Genomic DNA, 21,938 nt, shown 5'->3' with positions numbered 1-21,938 from the left:
ATTCTTCATGTTATTCAGACCCCCATCTTCCTGTCTCTTCTACCTCAGTCTCTGTTTGCCCTCACCACCCCCTTCTCTCTCCTGGTTGCTCACTCACTCTGTCTCACTCTTTCTCTCCCTTTCTCTGACATTCACTCAGTCCCTGCAGTCTTATTGACCTTGGTTCCTTCTCATTTGCATCCACCATTTTTCATTCTTCGGAATATGGCGTTGGGGGACTTTTCCATCATTAAGTGAATTTACAGCGATTTCCTTATGTGTTTTCTCCAAGGGATTGGGTTATGAGATGCACATTAAATATCCATTAATACCTCATTATCCCACTGATAAGATTACCATGATAATGAGGCAGAAATTCTAATTGTTTCACTTCTTGTTGTGCCACTCATTTAATCATCCACCTGAAAGACAAGTGCTCTGCGCCCCTACCTTGAAGACTGTAAACACGGACAGCGGGATAGAGCTCTCCCACCGCCAATGAGAGCCCTGCCCCCGCCAACATCAGCGCACACTGTTGCCTGGGTGCTGGCACGCATGCATGCTCATGGCGTGCGTGTGCCATGAAGTGGAAGCGTGACGTACCAGGGGGTGCGGCTACCACAGGTCGACTTTTGATCTTCAACCCCCGGCCACTGTACTCCCGCTAACACCTGCAAGCTCTTTTCCCCCTCCTCCGCATTCTTCCGCCTTGTTAAGCCGCTCTTCCCAAATGGAGATGGAGGGACATTGTGCCTAGGACTTTGTGGGAGGGTGGGCAAAGGGGTAATTTGGTTGTGAGTAATGCCTGGCTTAATCAACAGCTCAAAGTCATGGCCCTGGAGGCCGGGGCAGGGTGAGATATTACCATTAACCTCTGACCTTTGGCACAGTAGTATATGTGCCTGTGGGTCCCAGCATGAAATGCCTGTGACCTCCAACTCTCTCTGTGTCTCTGTATGCAAAGCTCACTGTCTCTGAAGCCCCATCCACACAGCAGTCAGTAGAAAAGCTTTATTTAGAGATGCAGTCTTGCTTATCTCAGGCCCTTTCACAATGTCTTTTCAAAGTCAGAGCCGAAGACATTGAACTGATAGAACAGGCATTTTGCCCAAATTAAATTTTTTAAATCAGATACAAGGTAGATATAAGTCAGCTGTCATAGAACATTTGATAATGTTGTTGTGGAATTGACCATTGGTTTCATGCATGCGACTGAGAGAAATGTAATTTGTTACTTGTTAGAATGGTAATAATTCATTATAACTAAATCGTATAATGTAAATGAATACAGGTGCTAAAACAGCACATAGAACATGGCTGGCTAAAGATGGCAAAAGGGTGCCTTCAAGCTGAGTTTGCGACTATGGAGGTGACTTATTGCTGGTCTGACACTTTTCCACAGATTGTGAAACCACCAAGAAAGCAGTTTCAGGCTGTGTGGCAGGGGCTTAACTCTGTGTGTCTCTATCTCTCTCTGTGTGCTCAGGGGCAGCTGTGGAGAACATGCTAGGCAGCCTGCTGTGTCTTCCTGGCTCTGGTTCGGTACTGCTGGACCCCTATGGGTCCACCATCTCAGAGACCACAAGCGAGGCCTGGAGTGTGGAGGTGCTGCCTAGTGACTCAGGTGGGTTCTCTAGAACTTGTTGGGGAGTTTGGGTTCATTCTCCAATTATAACTCTCATAGCTGGGAGGAGGTCCATTTCATTCTCCTGTTGCAGATATCTTGTAATCATTCTGTTTTGGTTATTGTCTTGATTTATGCACTACATCTCCATGACTCTCCATGTCTCAAATGTGTGTTCCTGCACACGTGTATGCATGCGATACAGTATGCATGTCTGTCTGTTGTGTATGGTGGGGGTGGAAACACCAGGTGTGGCTGCACTGCATCCCATACCAAAGATGTGTGCATGCATCTGTCATCATGTTTGTGTGCACTTGCCTGTCTTTCAGGGCAGATCTGCGCGTGCCAGTAAAAGGCAGCTCAGGGTTTCCCTAGAGGGACCTCCAGGTGTGTTTGCACCTGTGGTGGAGCAGTGGGGAGGAAAAGCACAAGGACAGCAGCTGTCCTCAGTCAGTTTACATGGTGTCAACCCTTTATCTGGCTAGACTCACCAATATCTAGACTTTACGTCACATTGCTCTGACACTGGTTTTGCTGCGTACATTTTCTGCTGTGGAAAGCCTTGACACTGTGGTCCTCTTGTGGCATCAGTATACCAATTATGTCATTGTGTCAAGGCTAATGTCAATACAGTCCAATAAATCATGGAGTAGACCTTCTCTATTTGTTCTAGCTAAATTAACGCACTTGAGTCCAAACCTTTTATTAATGAGAGATTATGTGCTCAACCCCCCTTTTGAAAACCAGTGTTTCGTGAAAATCAGTAGAGTGCTTTATTAACAGCGTTAAGTGTTTCTTGGAAAAACCTGGGCCTTATGTTAATTGAAGTAGTACACCATTTCAATATGTGCAGCGTCGGAATGACATGCATGAGTGTCTTGATTGCTTTTTGTTCCGTTTGCTGCCCCTGTTCTGCTCTGTAATAGCACGATCGGAGGCTTGCTTGGAGTAGAGCGCTTGTTTCATGGCTAGGCAGCAGAAAACTACACTCTGAAGAGCACTTCACCACCACATTATTACTAACGAGCATGCAAATGAGTACTGCTGTTAGTATGGAGCCTCTGGGTTCGACCCAACAGCTCCACTGGGTAGCCAAAGAATTGGCCGTACTAGCTTTTATGGTTTCGTTTGGCAGTTATAAGACATGATAATGTATGCTTTGTTTGATTTCATGCATATGTGCTTCTCTTGGATACCCAATAATCTTCTCAGAGAGGGGGGAGGGGGGGTAAGGATGGCCATCATTTGCAGCAAACTGCCATGAGTACAGTGGATTATGTATTTCCTTTAAATGATACTTTGTTTGTCCACACTGCAAGTGAGAAAAATACACATTCTTGTCCCAGATGTTTTTTCTTAAAGAGGGAACTGTGTGTTTTTTTGTGTCTGTTTGCAGAGGCCCCAGACCTGAAGCAGGAGGAGCGTCTACAAGAGCTGGAGAGCTGCTCCGGGGTCGGTAGCACCTCAGATGACACAGAGGTCAGAGAGGTCAGCTCCAGGCCCAGCACACCAGGCCTCAGTGTTGTCTCAGGTATAAACCTACCTACACAGTCTCTCTCTGTCTCTCACCTGTATTGACAAATTGTTTATCAGTTCCATTTTGGTTTATTTTGATTTATTGTTTTCCTCCCTATCTACCCTTTTGTCTTTTGTAAATTAGAAAATGTAAATAAGAATTAGTTAAAATAATTCTTAATTGACCTGCATGATTAAATACAATGAATGAAACTACCTCTCCCTCTCTTTGATTCTGTGTAGAGCAGTCATATTGCTGGGAGTGCTTGTTAACAGGGTAGTGGGGTCAGTGTGAGTTCTTCTCTAGGACACAGGGGTTAATGCTGGTTGTCTTTGCTGTGGGCTCAGGTGGACAGGCTATGTTGACATGCATGAAGTAGTATCCCAGATTAAGAAGCCAGCGGTGACGCCCATGGCTCGGCTCACAGGAAAACGTCCCAGGAGACCCAGCCGATGGATAGTCTGTGTCCGATGATCACTCTTTTCTGTGTCTTCCCCCTGACCCATGGGAGCTTACGCTACCAATTTAGAGGTCCCAGCGGGTTCTCTTCTGAGAGACACTATACTGCATACCCTAGAAAAAACACATCCACTGGTGTTTCACTCTGAGCCATCATAAAAGCCTGGAGAACAGAGAACACGCAGGTTTTCTTTTTTTGACTTCTTCCAAGCTGAAGCATCTCACTGTAGAGGTGATATTGAGTCGCTTTTGTCCTGAATGTCAACACAAATGTATGTGTGTTTTGTTTTGTGCCGCAGGTATCAGCGCAACCTCAGAAGACATCCCCAACAAGATCGAGGACCTGCGGTCAGAGTGCAGCTCAGACTTTGGAGGGAAGGACTCTGTGACCAGTCCAGATGGGGAGGAGGCAGGCCACGGTAGGAGAGTGTCACCTCCCCACCAGGCTAGCGAAGCCATCACTCCACTGTCTACCTGGTCAAAACAGCAGCAGCTAGAGCTATCAATCCCTGTCACTCCCACAGCTGCCACCAACACCTAACTAAATCACTATTTTACTTGCTCACTGTACTGGACAATTGTAATGGTCTACTCAAAGTTGTAGTGGAAGGTTAAAGATTCTTTGTGGGAGTCGGGAGTTTGTCATAAAACAATGCAAGTTGATGAAACCAGGCTGTTATCTTTTTAACATTACATTATAAACCAATTTTTTTAACTAATGGTAATGTGAATTTGCCAGTGGTTGATGAATTAAACGCTGATAATTCTCTCATATCTTCTCGTATTGTTATAGGAGCACACCATCTGACATCTCCGCCCTCGCAGGCCGACTCCTTACTGGCCATGTTCGATCCCCTCTCCTCTGGCGAAGGTAATTTGCACTCCCGGAATGCTCAGGAGCCAATCAGAGCTGGAAATGAGTGTCATTAAGCCCCGGCCTTAATGTCGTGGGCTCACAGAACAGCTTGAGCTCTGAGAAATGAACCAAAAGAGCGTCTGCGCCCCTCACCCAAGTCTTACCCCAATTACTGGACACAACATTAGTACAAGCGAAATGCGTAGGAATGTCATTTCACTTGGCCCATTTAGTATCCTGTGTTTTCCTTTGCGTTCTTTGTTCCTCCTTCTGTGGCTTTTGTAAATGTGGAGTGTAACTGCAGTGGAGATGGCTTGAGAGAAGAATGGTAGTGGCTGTGTGTCTGTGGCAAGGTGAAGGGATGACAGGTTGAGAGACCTCACCCCAGGCTCTTTGGCACTGTCCCCTCGTCCCACTGTGCTCATGGCACGAGGTTGCCATTGGAAGCTTTTCAGGAGAGTGTGTCTACCCTTGGAACAGGTGGCCTACCTACACCTAGGGCTTATCTCCCACTAACAGCTCTCTCTAGCGCTCTCCCCCACTTCCTCTGTGTTCTTCAGTTTTTTATATTGTCTATCAACTATTCTCTCACTCCCCATTTATAAACAGGTGAGATGCAGTGGCACAGAAAAACACTTAAAGTCTAAGTTACCTCTTAGTAAATTTACTGTACAATTTAGTTACACATTAATGAGTAGTATGTTTGTCAAACTGTCAAAACGGTTTGTCTTTGATGTGGCTCATAAAAAGACATACCACATAAAACAAATAAACAGACATAAGAATAAACACACAAACATTATAATTTCTAACTGGTAAAAAAAATATATATTGCGCGATTCAATTTGTTGTGAAAATTTGAATTTCTTTTCAGTGCTCTGGTAAATGACTACTCAAAAGATGAAACCTACTAAAAGTGCACAGGGATATCAAAACATTGTGCCATAGGTCACTGTCCAAATTCATTTGTCTGTCAAAATTTCATTCAGTATAAGTATTCAATCCTGCATTTCTATTTTTTGCCTCAGGCTCTTCCACTGGAACCATAGTGAGGCCTAAAGTGCACTACGCCAGGCCCCCTCACCCTCCCCCTGACCCTCCCATCCCTGAAGCCTGTGCCCTGGGGCAGGAGCCCCGCCACTCTCTCTTCACACCCCACTGCTTGGCCCAGGCTGAGCTGGAGCACACCAAGCAGCGCCACTCCTTCCCTGACAGGCTGGTCCGTAGCCGCAGCTCTGACATAGTGTGCCCAGGCCGCCGGCCCACAAGCGACCCTGGCCTCAACCGGCGGGCAGCAGTGGAAGAGCGCGACCCTGCCGGAGCCTTCGCCTTGGGGCCGTCCTCGTCCCCCAGCAAGGACTCCCTGAAAGGAGAGGTAACTAACTACAGCAGTGCTGCAGGTCGTTGCCATAGGCAGCTCTGTTTTTGCAAATGCTGCTTTAAAACGGCTTCAAAATAACTAAATGTTTTGTTTCTGTGCCAATTGTTTACTTGTAGTGTGTAATAAGCTAAATGCTAATCTCTAAGTGTAACTTGGTAATGTCCATCCAAAGGCTGAGGAGAGGAAAGACAGTGATGATGAGAAGTCTGATCGCAACAGACCATGGTGGAAGAAACGTTTTGTGTCAGCCATTCCCAAAGGTAAGGAAACCGATCAATGGGTCATTTTAACCATGTCCCCCTTTCAATGTGGAAAAATGAACTTCTGTATATTTAGAACTGATCTGTGTTTGATTGTATTGTTACTTTTCTGTATGTTATTTTTTTGTTCCTCAAAAAAGTTCTCTTAATCACACCTGACAGGAAATATCACACTTTAAAGAGCGGAGCGAAAACGATTTATAATGTGAGAAAGAGAATGATGATCCATGTTCTCCACTCCATTGCTGATGTTCCAGTTGGAAAATGATGTTTCTTGTTGCTGAAAGTTACTCCAGAGACATGTCCAGTCCCTTTTCTCTCACGTCTCACTAGCTGCAGATTTATTTAGACTTTTCAAAGCTAATCAGTCATCAGAGGGACTTTAGCTGTGTAGATAGTACGGCTGTAGCCCTCCCAGCAGTGCTGTCAGCCAGCGGCTAATGGTCATTAGATAGACCTCTCTGTCATCAGCACTGATAGATGACACATCTCTTGTTGCAGTTCAACTCTACAACCATCTCTCATACATCTGTCTGGAAAATAATGAGCTGTGCGCACACGAGATGACTGCTTATTACTCTTTGAGATAATGATGGTCCTCAAGTAAACATTAAACTGGTATTCATAAAATGGAGATCCGTGTGCACACGGAAAAGTGGAGAGCCCTGAAGCCTAAACCACCAACCTCCCGCCATGTCGAGTCCATTGTGTTTGTCCTGCTGCTCTGCATGGTGACGCATAGACAGTTGTCCCACAGAGCGGCAGCCTGTGTGTGAAAGGCCAACCCTGTCTGTTGTGTTCCTCACAGTGCTGTATTGGACGGCAGAGAGTGAAGTCCCAGGTAACGCCTTCATGCTGTCGTCATTGAACTAGCCTTAGTCGCTGGAGCCAGTGGCTGCGTGCCATGCTGCTTTGTAGACGTGGGCCTTTGTGTTAAATAGAGCTGTGATGTGACATGGTGCGGCCTGAGTCGACATCCCCACGCTCCTCATCCATGCATTCGTTTTGTCGGCCACCACTTTTCTTTTTACACTATGTTACCATTCTACTATATGGAGAACACAGAATATCAATGTAGATACTCCCTCCCCGCCCCTTCTTTCCTGCTTAGGGATTAATCAAATGCTAGTCCTGTCCCAAAAAACAGTCTCACTCTTGTTTGTCCTGTTAGCACATTGGTGTTAATAGGATGAGCCTCACTTGGCTGATTTACATCTAGGTCTTGACTTTTTATAATGGGTTACAGTGGGTCTTTGTGATATTCTGTTATCAGCCAATGTTTCTATTTACCATTTCAGCATTTATTTGCTTTCTTTGCAGTACAGTACTGAACTAGTTTTTTTAGTGGTATGATGCAATGCATCTGTCTTTGAGATTGTTAGTCTCTGTAAAACCCATGAAAAAGTACCAGACTTCTATCAAAATGCATTTTTTGATGGGCTGTCAAGAGGTGACTCATGATCAGCCTCATCCAGCGACCGCGAACATGGCATCACTCTACCCAACTCTCATTACACCCCTCTCCTCCACAGCTCCAATAGCAGCGTTTCGGAAAAGGGACAAGCAGGAGAAAGACGATATGGCCCATGAGCGTGTTCCACAAGGTCTGGCCTGATTTATTGTCATTACACTCCCGATCGTCAGGGACAAAATGTGGACATGTGCACCATGTTGGGTTTAATTCAAATGTGTCCTGTGTGTCGGTAGGTTTGTCAGATGACCCACTGCCCAGACAGAGCTCTCAAGCCCAGGCAGCTGAAGACATCCTGGACAAGTACAGGAACATCAAGAGGACCAGCCCCAGCGATGGAGCCGCAGCCGGAGCCGCCTACGACGCCACAGGAGGTCAGGGTTTCCGGTGGACACCCAAGCAAACACATTTGCACATGCATATATTCATTCATACACATGCTTGCGTGAGATGAAGTTGAGAGATTTATATTTTATTTGTGTTTTGTATATGTTGACAGATCTGTGTGTCGAGGAGAGTGTGCACGACTCTCCCAGAGACGATACTCTGCAGAACATTTCCACAGACGACATGCCAGACTCAGCCAGCCAAACGGCACAGCAGCATGACTCCAAGTTCTCTTTCAGGTCAGACATTCACAATCCTGCAGAAAATGACAAAGCAAGCACTCAATAATATCTTGGACCATCTTTCAAAACTTTCCCTTCCCTTTGTAGTTTTCTTAGTAGGTAATACAAAAATTAAATGTCAACTTGAATATCTTGGTGTAGCACATCTTCATCTCAGAAATCATTTTTGAAAGAAAGTTTTTTTTCTTTTCTTTTTCAGTGATGCCAAGAAGAAGTTGAGATTGGCCTTGTGTTCTGCAGACTCTGTGGCATTGCCCATCATGGCTCCTGCCACCACACGAAATGGGCTGCCTGACCACACAGACCCTGAAGGTAGTGTCAGCGCTGTTACATTGGTAGCTATCACTGAAGTCCCCCATCATGCATCTATTCTGAAGTCCTGCAATAGTACTTCAATCCACTGCAGCCTATTCTTTGTCACTTGCCTGAATAGGCATAAAACTCTTGTCTCTCAAGTGACTACTTGCCTCACCACTCCTCTTGCTTTCTGGCGGCTGAAAATTTCAGTTTTCCAATTTTCCTTCTGAGCTGGAACAACAGTGTAACACTAATGCAGCATGCGTGCAGTATGAACTGGGACTACTATCAAGGCTACATCAGTGCACCTGGTCACCTTTACCTGATGGGTATCAGTGCAGCAGTCTTGATGAAGTCTAGATAAGAACTGATCATGAAACACAATTCACTTAACATGTTTAGTGTGTACAGTGTGTACAATGCACACAGTGTACTGGTTTAGAGCCTGTGTTGTACCTTGTACTGTCTGAGAAACTAGGCATTTCTATCACAGTGCTTCCCATTATATGGGGGCAGCAGGGTGGCATAGTGAGGGAGAAAGACACTCAGAGGACCGATGTTCCTGCCGCCATGCCGGCAAGTGTCAAACTTACTGAAGTGTCCTTAAGCAAGACACTGAATCCCTATCTGCTCCAGGGAAGCTGTCCTGTAGCTGACTCTGTACTGGGTGGGGGTGGGGGGGGGGTTGAAAAAACAATTTCCATATGGGTTCAATGAATTATCATGTTATTAAACCATCATACAAACCAAAAGTAAATAATTGTATAAAGTCATTTACACACAGATTAGTATTGGCCAAACATTTTACCAGAAAATCTAGAGCCCACATTAAGCATTTGGATGCTACACAAAATGAGACTGACCTCAGTCACTTGCCTTTTCTTGCAGCAGTTCTGCAAGGTCTCTCCTTCACGTCCTGAAGCAGGACAATAGCAGGCAGAATAGAGAGTGACATCCTTTGAAATGGTTAACAGCGAAGCCATAAGACTCCATCTTTGTGGCCATCAGTCACATTCTGGTGTGGAGGCGGCAGGCTGATCAGATTACAGCAACCAGCCTCTCCTTTGTGAGCGGCGGGCAGTGTGTCTAACACTGTCTCCCTGCCGTCCCCCTTCCCAGACAATGAGATCGTCTGCTTCCTGAAGGTCCAGCTAGCGGAGGCCATCAACCTCCAGGATAAGAACCAGATGGCCCAGATCCAGGAGACCACGCGCTGTGTTAGCCGCTTCGACGCACGCACCTGCAGGAAGCTGCTGGCCGCCATCGCAGAGGATTACAGGTAACCGTGGGGGTCTGAAGAGAAAATGTGAGCTCACTTAGAACACTGCATGGGTTTTTCATGATGTTATCCTTTCATTGTGCAGTGCATAATGTTGTTTTGGACAGCTGCAGAGATGTAGCCAGCAATACAATGGTAATAATAAAATACTAATTTGTGTATTTGTGTGTATGTGTTCCCTTTTAGAAAGCGGGCGCCATACATAGCCTATCTGACCAGGTGTCGTCAGGGCCTGCAGACATCACAGGCCCATCTGGAGAGGCTCCTGCAGAGGGTGCTGAGGGACAAGGAGGTGGCTAACCGCTACTTCACCACTGTTTGTGTTCGGCTCCTTCTTGAACACATGGAGGCCAAGATGCTGGACTTCATTAAGGGTACAGGGTGTTCAGTTCTATTGAAAGTATGCTCTGCTAGTTGGTCATCTTGAATTGAGTGCTCTTCAGTTGGTCTTTGCTGCTAGCCTCTAAAGTATAGAGATGCTTTCCATCATCCCATTTATTTTTTTTGTATAGTATACAGTATTTATTATGCTTTTCCTTTTTTCACTACACAAACCGAATAAGCAAACCGACTTGCAACCATACAAGATATGCAGTTCACAATATAAAAGTAGTCCATCCCCAAACAGTCGATGGTTAACTAAGAGAAACTAAGGTTTCTAAGACAAGGACATAGTAAATAATCCTGTATCACATCAGTGATAAGTACCATTTTGCTGATTTTGTGGGGCATTCCTTTCAAAACAGTGCCTGATAATCTAGGACAGTGGTGTCCAATCATCAAGAGTATGCAGGGCTTCATTACAACTAAACACTAGTTGATTTCACTGATTAGCACACCTTCAGCCAGAAAAGAGGAACTAATTAGTGAAATCAGCTGATGTAATAAACCTGAGGCTCCTTTTCAAGCTGAACATCAAAAATCCGTTCAAGTTTTTCAACAACTTTTCCCCAGTACTCCTCAGTGTCACTTCCAACCTCACCCCAACCCTTAACAACCTTTAATTCTTCTAGAAGTTATGGTGTGTGTCCTGTGCTGCTGTTTATTACGTTGTTTCTCTGCTTCCCCTTCAGCGTTCCAGGGGTGCACAGCGTCTGATGACAAGACGGCAGCAGTGGAGGATTTTCTGCGCTACTTGTACGGTGCCATGGCCCGTGATGCCATCTGGCAGTACGCAAGCGAGGACCAGCTGCAGGACGCCCAGATGGCTATCGAGCGCAGCGTTATGAACCGCATCTTCAAACTGGCCTTCTACCCCAACCAGGACGGGGATATTCTCAGAGACCAGTGAGTAGCTGGGATGGCCACAGTGTGACACACAGTGCTTCTGGTAGTGGTCCAGGTTTCTGTGCGGCGTTTCGTAAAGATCTAAACAGCTGGGAATTGTGTTGTCGCCACACCGCAGCGCCATGGCCTTTTTAAGAACCAAAGTCAGTCAGAACAACACACTTCACTCCGTTATACCTTTTTTATTGAACAGTATCTAATTAATCAAAGGAAGTAAAAGTTGTATTATTGTGAAAGTTGAACTCAAATGACAAATCTTACACATCACATCTTATCACATCAATCACATCTTAGCTGCAATTTTTCACTAAACTCCCATAATCCTCTTCATATGCAAATGAGTTTCAGTGATGTCACACACCGGGAGAGCGTACTTCTGGGCTCTTCATATTAGTTTGTATGGACTGCTGTGATATAGTGATGTATGACGATATATGTAACTGCATTTTTTTATGCTTGTAAATCACACATACTCCCACATTTTATAATAGATCATATTGTTGTATCAGCAGTGCCTCTATGTACAGTATGTATGTATAATGCTATAAGCTATGTTTGCTAATGTTAACTAGCAAGACAAGTAGCCTAACATCACTGTATTCCCCATAGAAGAGATGAAGCCAGATGATCAACTGGAGAGCCAGAGAGCAAGGTCACATTAAAATAAACCGCTTATTAATTAGGTCTATATGTCATTGCAGCAAAGGCACTGTGGGACTGGACAGAATCTGTACTTGTTGTGTTGTCGTATACTAATTTGTTTTTCTCTTTGCAGACTTTTCCACGAACATATCCAGCGACTCTCGAAAGTTGTGACGGCCAATCACAAAGCTCTTCAAATCCCAGAGGTATCAACATGGTGACATTATTACATATTATGAGCATTTGTAGAGAAGGAAGAGATGTCCAGGTAGCATCACCAAGTCTTTAGCAGTGTTTGAGTGTTGTGGCTTGTATGGTTGCAGGTTTACCTGAAGGAGGCTCCCTGGCCCTCTGCACAGTCTGAGATCAGGACCATCAACGCCTACAAGACACCACGAGACAAAGTCCAGTGTATACTGCGCATGTGTTCCACCATCATGAACCTCCTGAGTCTGGCCAATGAAGACTCCGTCCCTGGAGCGGATGACTTTGTCCCTGTGCTCGTCTTTGTCCTCATAAGGGTGAGCCTTTGCCCCTATTCTTACTAACATTCCTCCACATTATGTTGACAGTAAACTCATTACTGAACTGTATTTTTAAATAAATTGTTCAGTTTCTAAGGTTTTGTACCTTTTTAGTATTGATCATTTATTGACTTCTTGATGACTGAAGGTTGAGAATAATCATCAGTTAGAATATCCTTCCCCAAAATAATTGAATTGTGATTGTGGGCTTCCATAAAGACCGCTGTCTGATATCCGCTGTCTGATATCCTGTGCGGACATATTTTACATATTTACACATTTATGGTCGTAATCTGTATGGCATTGCGCGAGGTTCTTTCGGCGGTTAATGTGGGCCCATCCCCACTTCTCCTCCCCTCCAGGCAAACCCGCCCTGCCTGCTGTCCACCGTTCAGTACATCAATAATTTCTACGCCAGCCGGCTGAGTGGGGAGGAGTGCTATTGGTGGATGCAGTTCACCGCGGCGGTGGAATTCATTAAGACCATCGACGATCGCAAGTGAAGCAGAACAGCCACCTGTATGGGCAGACTGCGGGGGAAGGAGCCGGGAGACTGGGAGACTTCCCAACCAACTGCTCCCTCTGCACAGCTCACAAAACCTGGCCCTCAGCCTGCTCTCTATTTGTATAGCTTGTACATAGCCAGAGACGTTGAAAGATTACAAAGTATATATGATTACTGTATGTATGTGGACAAATCCAGGTTTTAGCCATGGCAGAAAAAAGGCCTTGGGGAAAATTGGCAACATGTTAACTTCAGCTGATTTGGATTTTTCCTTATCTCTGTCTCTTCATTAATGTTGAGGTTTTGGGGTCTGTATTAGGAATTTTATATCTAAGGTTATCATTATAACATTAAATCAACACAAAAGATAATCTGATGAAAAGGGACCATGCTTCCTTGATGTGATCACGGATCTTTTTTTTTTTCTGGAATGAGTTTTCCAAGTGAGAGGGAAGGGCTTCCAAGTTAAATTATGCGATCTAATGTTCATTAAATGCATTGTAACCCGGGGATTTACAGTGCGTGATGGTTACTGATGGGAGTTGGTGACTCATATACACTGAGATCAATTCATAATAATCATGCCACTCATAATGTTAGCACATCAAACAGTAGGGCAGCTTTTTCTTTTTCTTGAAATGTTCGTCATTCACCTCATCCTATCCCAAACACGTGTCTGTCAGTAACAATTTGGACATAAGGGCCCACATATTTATATGAAATAAAATGTATTTATTTCTTTAATTCTATTTAATGCTTTGTTTATCTTACTTTTAAGAATGAAAATGCATATCATGCCCATTTAAGATGTCTTGAGGCAAGTGATGATGTTATAATGAACTTGCTAGAAAGGCTTCAACATGGAAGGCACCTTAGCAATGAGTAGCCCACAGGTGGGAATTAGGGGCGATTGCTGCAGTTAAGATACAGGGTCATCGCTGAGCAACTCGAGCACAGTTGGAGTAGCGTTGGTGTGTTTGGAAATATTGAAAATAGTGCCTTTGAGGTGGGGCGCTCTGTATAGCTAGTTTTTGAGTTTTCCATTGCCGTTTTTAACCCAGCGTAGGCATTATCCACCCCACCGCACCCCACCCCCCCACACTCCAATGGGCCAACCACGTCTCACTGAGAAACCTTCATCGTCGCCACATTACTGATTGTCATGGCTCAGTCCCTTTAATGCACTTGCGTACTGGGTTTGAACAATATCCCCTTTGATATTCTAGATCCTACCTCAGAGTTGAAACCAATGAGCCTGATATCTCACACAGTAACTGTCTTACATTGGTTGACAACAGAGTACTGGATCACATTTGCACTGGTCAAAGGTTTGCTGTAGGTTCTTAGATTCAACACCTTTTCATAGTAATACAATGGGGGGGGCATGTTAGAAATGGTTGGATATTGAACTGCTGTGATGCTTGTTGTGGTCAAGTCATCCTTAAGTAACACAAGCCTTTCTTAGTGAACAAAGACATTTTAGGGTTAGTTTTGATCTTATTACTGAGATACTACACGTGTCAGTATGGGCAGACTAGTGAACTATTGGATTAGCTCTCTACCTCCTCATAAGTTCAAGAAAGGGACTCATGTTTAATGTGCACTTATATTTCTTTACTTTGTTTTTCCAATTTGGCGTGCTGTGATATCCCAGTGTCATAGTATCCTTCCAATTATAGTACAAGCATGTCTGTAATTATTCAGAATTACTAAAACTCTTTTTCTCTTGAAATCCTCTGCTTCTTTTTTTGACACATGTATTATAGTTTCAATAATCCATAAAAATGGATAAATGACCTGACAGCACAATGCACAGTAGGAAAAAAAGAGCAAATAATCAACACTATTGACTTGTTACTGACTCGCAGCGTATGCTGAAGTGGTCGGTGTAGTACATGAGTGAGGTTTGTCTAGTGAGTGTGATTGGTTGACCCTCTGCCGCCTCTTGCATGATGTCATTGAATGGTCTGTACATTCTCAATCATGATAAACAGTACAATAGGATTAGTATCTGCCACAGGCCAGTAATTGAAACTGTAAGAGGATGCCAAGCTTCTCTTTGTGTCCATGATCCTTGCATATCAGAGCTCACTGATTTGTTTTGCACAAAGCAAATGTCTTTTCCTAAATATTTGACATGGAGCAGTACATTTTGAAATGTTTTGACTTGCGGCCTTTGCAGCCACACTCATCTGACGAACATTATATTGTAATTGAGATAATTATTTGGGTAGCAAAGCTAAGGACTGTTACTCTTTGTCTATTCAAGATTATGAATATTCACATTTACACGGCAACGTGACAATTGCAAAATGTTTTTTTGTTGTATCCTTCAATGAAATATATGCAGCTGGTTTGTTGAGGTACATTATGTATGTGCAGTATACAGTAGGCCTATACTTCCCTGCAGAGTCTGTGTAATCAATTTGAAGAGAAAACCATGCACTGGAAAATCAAGTTGCAGGTTGCATCTATACTAATTATGTTTCTGTGATGTCACTTTAATTAGAAATACATACAGACCAAATCTGATGAAATTATTTGGACCTGGCTTGTGTTTCAATGCTTCCTCAGATAGCTGGCCACAGCCGTTAATGACCTGAGTGAGGTACTGTTCATAGCACCGGATTATTCGCAGGCTACACAGGAGAACACTTGGAGAGGTGAAGGTCAACTACACGTGACAGTGATAGCAACTGTAATTTAGCATTGATTGTATGCAAACCACCGGGCAGATGTTAATACAGCGGTGTAAAGTAGACGGACTAAAGACATCTGTTCTGTAAAGCTTTACAGCCCTCCCGCTCTGCTCCCTGTACAATAGACTCGGAAGGCTGAGCAGAAGAATGACTTTTACATCTCGCGTCTAATTTTACATGTAATTGTAAGCTTGCACAATTATGACATGCGGGGAAAAGCCGATTTGTCTTTACTGTGATTAATGCATTATGTAATTCTTTAAAAACAATAAAAGAAGCAGAAGTTTTTTTGTGGCTCTGCATGATTGTGTTTGTGTACAGATGCATTATGTATGTTCACTGTAGGGAAGGGACGTCACTGCCACTGTGCACGCAGCCCGCAGTAGTGTTTTATTATTCCGTGGCTTCTTGGGACAGTCGGAGGTGTATCTGGTCGACAGTTCACACAATAGAATGGATGTTCGGGAAATTTATGCATGGAATATAATTGTTAGTGGGGGCAGTGGAGCAGCATCATCCCATCTACCAGCCACAAATAGCAACCTCTCAGCAAACATTTAATTACTGCTGACAAGTGTACGGTGGATTGTAATTGGAGATATCCCCCCATCTAAAAGCCCTCCTTACTTCACCGATTGCCTCCTCTAATAGTCATCTTTTTTCATCATAAACTTCTTCGTGGGGTGCTTTGTATCCCCTGATGATATCTCACAAATGTTCATTTAAATTCAAATTTTGGTGTGTGAAGTTAATTAGTTGCAGAAGCCAATGGCTAGATTGGCCAGATTTGGAGATTGGATCTTTTGACTATGTGGCACTTAGCTGATTTGAGATACATGGAGGATTGGGTTTGTTTTGCAGCCTATGAGCTGCACACACAATATTGGCTAATACCTTGTTCAGCATTGAGCTGAGGTGGAGGAAGCTCCGTAGACTTCACGTGCATAAAATGTTACTTCCAATTCATACAAGATGTCAATGCAGTAACGTGTGTCTTATCGGTGATGATGGCAGATGGATCCAGTGGAGAAGATAAGGTTTGGGCTGCTCTGACTCGTCTGTGTTTCATATCGATGTCATACTGTTGCATGAAGATACAAACAGGCCCGGGGTCTCACCCAGATGGCTGCGGAATAACAGATGATCAGTCCAGCGGGGCTCGTGCATGACTTCACTCACTGGGCTGGTACTACTTCCTGACTCTAGGGGAACAGTAGAGGAGGGCCTCCCCCTTCCCCACTGGAGCCTCCACCGGCTCAGCAGCAGCCAAACCACGGGGCTGAGATAACACTTCCTCTTGGACTGGTTTGGGTCTGGTTTGAAAATACAATACAGGTAAATAGTAATTTTTTAAGGGACTATAATCTCTCCTCTGCAAAATGAAAATCATCCCACAGCTCCCGTTGACTGCAGACACGCTGGGTTAACAATGGGCAGTTATTGACCGCTTGCCAGTATCAGGAGCCTGTGGATTTTACAGTGAAAGACTACATTTGCCATTTATGCCCCTATGAAAAAGAATTATAGCAATCCAATGGTATTTTTTAGAAGGATATATACAATACTATTTAATTACCTATAAGAATATTATAGTGATACAATAGCAAAATACCATAAGTATAATAAGGTCATTAATAGCGCCTACCACAGACATAGACACAGGCTATAAGTCCCTATGGAATATTATCGGAATATTACAGTGATTTTAGGTTGGGATGTGTGTATTTATTTAGAGGATCCATTCTTAAAAGCAGGGGTCGAGGCTGCTCCATATCAACCACATAAACCTGCACTTGACATGCTGGGATTGTTACCATGTAGCAGCACAAATCTCAACCAACAGCATCAGCGTTATGTTGCATTAAATGCCATCCACTGTATGCTGTGTGTATGTTGTTCCTTCTCCGTCCTGCAGATGGCAGACGCACCATTCCCGACGACGGTCTCCAGATCTGATCTCAGAGCGGCTCAGACAAAGAACACCATGGGGCATGGCGACTTGACATTTAAAGCCAATGGGACTTGCAGGCTATGAAGTGAGATCTGTTCTTTTTTTTTTTATTATGGAATTCGTAATATGAAAAGGTATTATTATTATTATCCATTTACCCTCATTTTTTCAGAAGTTGGCATATTCACCAAATTCTTAGTCTGACACGACGGACGTTAAGCATTTCAAACTGCTGCAGATGAGATAGTAGGTATAGGTTAATGTTATTAAAATGAATAACTGTAGTATCTAAAAAAAATCACACAATTGGCACCCAGTTTTCTGTTATTCAGTTTATGGACTTGGCTTAGAAATGGTTTGTTCAAAAGTCAAAGTTAACTGACACCATACAGCAAATATATATAGGCATTTTGCATGAGCTGAGAAGTATAGAAAAGGATCTATAGAAGGCAGCGTGCGTTTCCTCCCCTCCTGACGGGAGTATACTGCAAGGCACAGGCCCACACCGTGTCTACATAGGCTAGAGTAGTCTGCAGTTGATGGTGAGAAATCTTCACTAAGGAGAAAACAAACAACACAAGGCAGCAGCACGTCAATTAAATTAAAGTTTTGGGTGGGGGGGGGGGGGGGGGGGGGGGTGTCTAAATGAACAAAATGTCAAATACACATATTAAAACTTAAATGAAATAGCCGCGAGGATGCTGGGAGACGAGGAGATTAAAACTCAGAGGGATACCAAGTCTCTGTGCCCCGAGGTGGTGATACTGTATAAGAGACGCAAATAGTGAAACTGAGCTCTATTCTCTGTAATGATTTCAGCCCAAACTACACAGACCAAAGAAACATGATGGAGATTTGTCACTGGTAACAAATAACTGAGAGCAGCTCTGGTTCATCAGAAGGCTGCTATTGAGAGAAAATATTAAATCAATGAAATAAAAAAAAAAAAAAATCTGAGCCTATTTATGATGGAAGATTACAGTTTTTTTTTAAAAATCAATCAGTAAAGGAGGGTTGTGTGTTTCATTTTATTTTAAGCTACATATAGCAGATTCATACAAAAGGACAATTATGTGGACTATTGCATCCTGAAAAGAAATCCCTCCCTATGCTTTCCTTTTTTTGTTGCACTACCCACTGAGCTTTGCCTAACATAGGAGCCATAGGGGTAAATGGTGTTCCATGTTTTAATTTATAACATCAATTAGGCAAAGGTGTCAATTACAATTGTGCTTCTGTGGCTACTGTTGCTTCCTGAAATTGCGCTTATATCATTAGAAAAAGAACAATTTTCATAGGCATGGCTAATCACCTATGAGAGAAAGAGTGGGCGGTGACATCAAATTGAACCGTGGAAATGGAACAGGAATTAGATGCACTTAGCCATCACATGTTAATGGCAGCAATCAACAGCCAATTACCCAGTGTACTTCAGCACCTTGACAAGTGCAGGTGTACGACGAGCACATGCCTCTTTTGCGCATTTCCATAAATCCAGCAGTATACTCCCTCTCTGATCGTACATGCGTGTTCCATTGAGCTAGCAATTAGCAATGTTGGGGAAGTGTCAACTGTGGAACGTAATGAAAAGTCCCCTTAGGGCAACAATAACACTCATTTCACCCGGATGCATGTAAATCAATAAAGCCCTTTCTTCTTTATATTAAAATGTACTGTGTTATTAATAATGCCTAGAGAAAGTTCAGACTGCTGATACACATTTGTTGATTTGAAAAGTTATAAATGAATGGTACTAAAATGTGTGGTACTGGGGTGATGCTGCCAGTCCGTTGGCAGGCAACATTTTTTACAACTGGACACTGCGGCGGTGTCACTGGCTGGCATGGCCCTCATTGTGAACATGATCCAGGCTGAAGATCTGCTGCTGACGCTGATGATCTCTGTCACTGGGGTGGATTTCAGGGCTCGGCTCTGGCCCTGACAAGTCTAGGAACACGCATGCACACACACACACACACACACTAGATGAACACATCAGCCCTGCACACTCGGCGAGGCCGGCGTCCCGGTATGACCCACTTTGATTATTCTGTCCTTAAGCAACAGGTGATGGGCTTCCCCGGATGTCATCTGTGTCATTGGCCTCCGTTCAGAGACGGCATTCAGGACCCAGGGAGAGCTGGCTGGCAACATGCCCGATCTACAAGTGAGCTGTCCTATCATTGACATCAAGTGAGCTGAAGATGTCATGTCTTCATCTTGTGAGAGTTCAATCCCCCTTTCAGGACGGATCAAGCTCTCTGTCGCTGGAGAGAGCCTGTGAAGATAAGTGTAGCGGATCATACTTCCTCTCGGGAATGTCTGGAAAATAACCCTTGTGACACAGACATTCTTAATAAGGGCGACCTTATGGGTGATCATGAAATCATTTTTTGCACTGACTTATTTGCGCATTGTGTATCTCAAAACACTGACAGAGCCACTACTTTAAAATGTATAAATAAATACCTTAATCTAGGACTTCTACTGTATATTCCAGACCCAAAAGCTGAACTGTATGTTTTATTGCTCACATTGCACAAGTGTGCAAAGTGTTAACTGCTATTTCTGTATGGCCAGGCAAAGAAAAGGACTTGTATGAACCCTGGATAGCCTGATATTCAGGCTACAATCCATCTGGTGGATAGTACTGTAAGCTGCTGGGAGTGCTGGGCTCGGCTCAGCAGCTGGTCGACAGCCACCACACTGGAAAGGTTACCAACATGCAGGGAGAGGAGGTAATGGAATATACGTACCGGGTATCAATAATCTGATTTAAGAGAAATCAACAACTGTAATCTGTTTTTGAAAAGAATAACAGCATTGCGATTGGTTACTCATGGTTGTGGGTTATAAAATTAACATTATTCTAATTATAGTCTATAAATTGAATTAAATTTTACAACTTAGTACATTCAAAATGAATTCAAAAATAACTGAAAGTCAGATTACACAGCTGAGTTGTAGTAAACCAATGGATTAAAGCAAATAATCTGCAACTAATCTATAGTCTTAGTTAGATATGGATAGTCAATATCCAATAATGCAATCTTAACATGAAGCAACCATATTGCAAAATAATATATATATTACAATGTGGCCATTGACAATCCATTAGCTTTTAAGAATGACCTGTTCTCTCCCTCCTCCTCCTCTCTCTTGTGTTCGCCCTCAAGCTACTTGACTTGTTCTACTTGACTCCTGAACCATTTTAATATCAGGCTGCCATGGGTTTCCTTCCTGTAAGCCTGCCTCTTCACGAAATTCTACTCAACAACCAGGCAAATTTCAGCTTCTGCCCTCCTAGAACAAGAGGTAAAATTTGAGTACTAATTATGTTGTTGGTATACTGTACCAGTGTATATTTGTAGAGTTAGTGACCCTGTAAATGACCCTTCCAAACACTGCGGAGATTGTGCAGGGAGCACAAATGTTGAGAAAACATTTTGGATTAATTTGACTGTTATTTGTGTAAACATTAAAAAACAAAAAAAAACCTCTGTGTCCTCTGTAATAAATGCTAGGAATTTGTATTTCCCAAAAGTGAGGACATGAATTCATGCAACCAGGAGCGAAGTGCAATTCTGCTTTGCACTGGCAGTGATTTGCCTCTGTAACAGGCCAGTGCGCTGAGCTGAGGATCATTTCCAGGAGCTAATCTGAATGAGTTAATTTGACTGCTGCTCAGCATATACTAGCATGTGATAATACCCCAAGGTGTCTACACATTGGCTCCTAACAGCATATATAATGTTATCAAATTTTGGCTGTTTATTATGTCTATACATATTCTGAATTAATTTCATATTTTATGCTTGATTCGGTAATGTACAATGTTAGAAAAATCAAAGAAATCAATATAATTCAACATGCCAATTCAATTTTGTTTTGTGGTAAATGCAACAGCTAGTTAACAATTCATATTAATCAGTTTTGAAAAGACATCAATAAAGCAGCCCAATGGAAAAATGGCAATTAAGCATTTATTGGCCCAACGTGATCAGTGTTGTCAGAGGTCATGCGCACACATCAATGGCAGTGTGTGTGTGTGTGTGTGTGTGTGCGTGTGTGTGTCAGTGCGTGGGTTTCTGTGCTTGCGCATGTTAATCCTACCTAACTTTTTTCCTTTATGACAAGCAATGACGCAGCCGCTATAAAAGATGCACTCCTGTCTTACTGCAGCAAACCTCTTTCGCTCCACCTTTCTGTCACCGCCGCTCCACTGCTTACTCTCGGAGCGCTCTCCACAATGCTATATATTAATTAAGGGTTTCAGAAACGATAATGGTGACAATAAAGATAGTCCTCCCTCTTCGTCCTCCACATTCTACTGTCAGACAACATTAGGAGGCATGTGAGAGGAGATAGGGGAGGAGGAGGAGGGGATGGAGGGAGAGATAGAGCTCCTTCTCTGCGGAATGTAATCTCCCTGATGTTACATGGTGCAGCCTAAACTGATAAATTGCAGATTAAATGGCGGCCACACTCCACTTCACCCTACACCCTACACCACACCCCCTTAGTTCCACACATTTTTGCTATTCACTGCCTTCTTGGCCTGTCAATTCTGCCTAATCGT

The 21,938-nt window shown here is 43.5% G+C and overlaps 1 protein-coding gene across 3 annotated transcripts in view; it reads left to right on the top strand.

Annotated features, from left to right (window-relative positions):
• The window catches only part of gapvd1 (GTPase activating protein and VPS9 domains 1), a 32,080-nt gene extending 16,384 nt beyond the window's left edge, over positions 1–15,696 (top strand). For all 3 annotated transcript variants that reach the window (XM_071927839.2, XM_071927838.2, XM_078285087.1), the window contains exons 12-27: positions 1,466–1,603; positions 3,000–3,134; positions 3,878–3,997; positions 4,372–4,449; positions 5,463–5,809; positions 5,988–6,075; positions 7,608–7,679; positions 7,783–7,920; positions 8,046–8,172; positions 8,375–8,487; positions 9,592–9,751; positions 9,938–10,125; positions 10,825–11,038; positions 11,814–11,886; positions 12,004–12,201; positions 12,567–15,696. In XM_071927839.2, the coding sequence (XP_071783940.1) occupies positions 1,466–1,603; positions 3,000–3,134; positions 3,878–3,997; positions 4,372–4,449; positions 5,463–5,809; positions 5,988–6,075; positions 7,608–7,679; positions 7,783–7,920; positions 8,046–8,172; positions 8,375–8,487; positions 9,592–9,751; positions 9,938–10,125; positions 10,825–11,038; positions 11,814–11,886; positions 12,004–12,201; positions 12,567–12,707 (2,330 nt within the window). In that variant the 3' untranslated portion in view covers positions 12,708–15,696. The remainder of the gene's footprint in view (positions 1–1,465; positions 1,604–2,999; positions 3,135–3,877; positions 3,998–4,371; positions 4,450–5,462; positions 5,810–5,987; positions 6,076–7,607; positions 7,680–7,782; positions 7,921–8,045; positions 8,173–8,374; positions 8,488–9,591; positions 9,752–9,937; positions 10,126–10,824; positions 11,039–11,813; positions 11,887–12,003; positions 12,202–12,566) is intronic.
• Positions 15,697–21,938: the final 6,242 nt, after the last annotated feature.

The sequence above is a fragment of the Centroberyx gerrardi genome, chromosome 8 (assembly GCF_048128805.1).
Source record: "Centroberyx gerrardi isolate f3 chromosome 8, fCenGer3.hap1.cur.20231027, whole genome shotgun sequence".
In the NCBI taxonomy this organism is placed as follows: domain Eukaryota; kingdom Metazoa; phylum Chordata; class Actinopteri; order Beryciformes; family Berycidae; genus Centroberyx; species Centroberyx gerrardi.
This window is presented reverse-complemented; position numbering and strand designations above follow the sequence as displayed.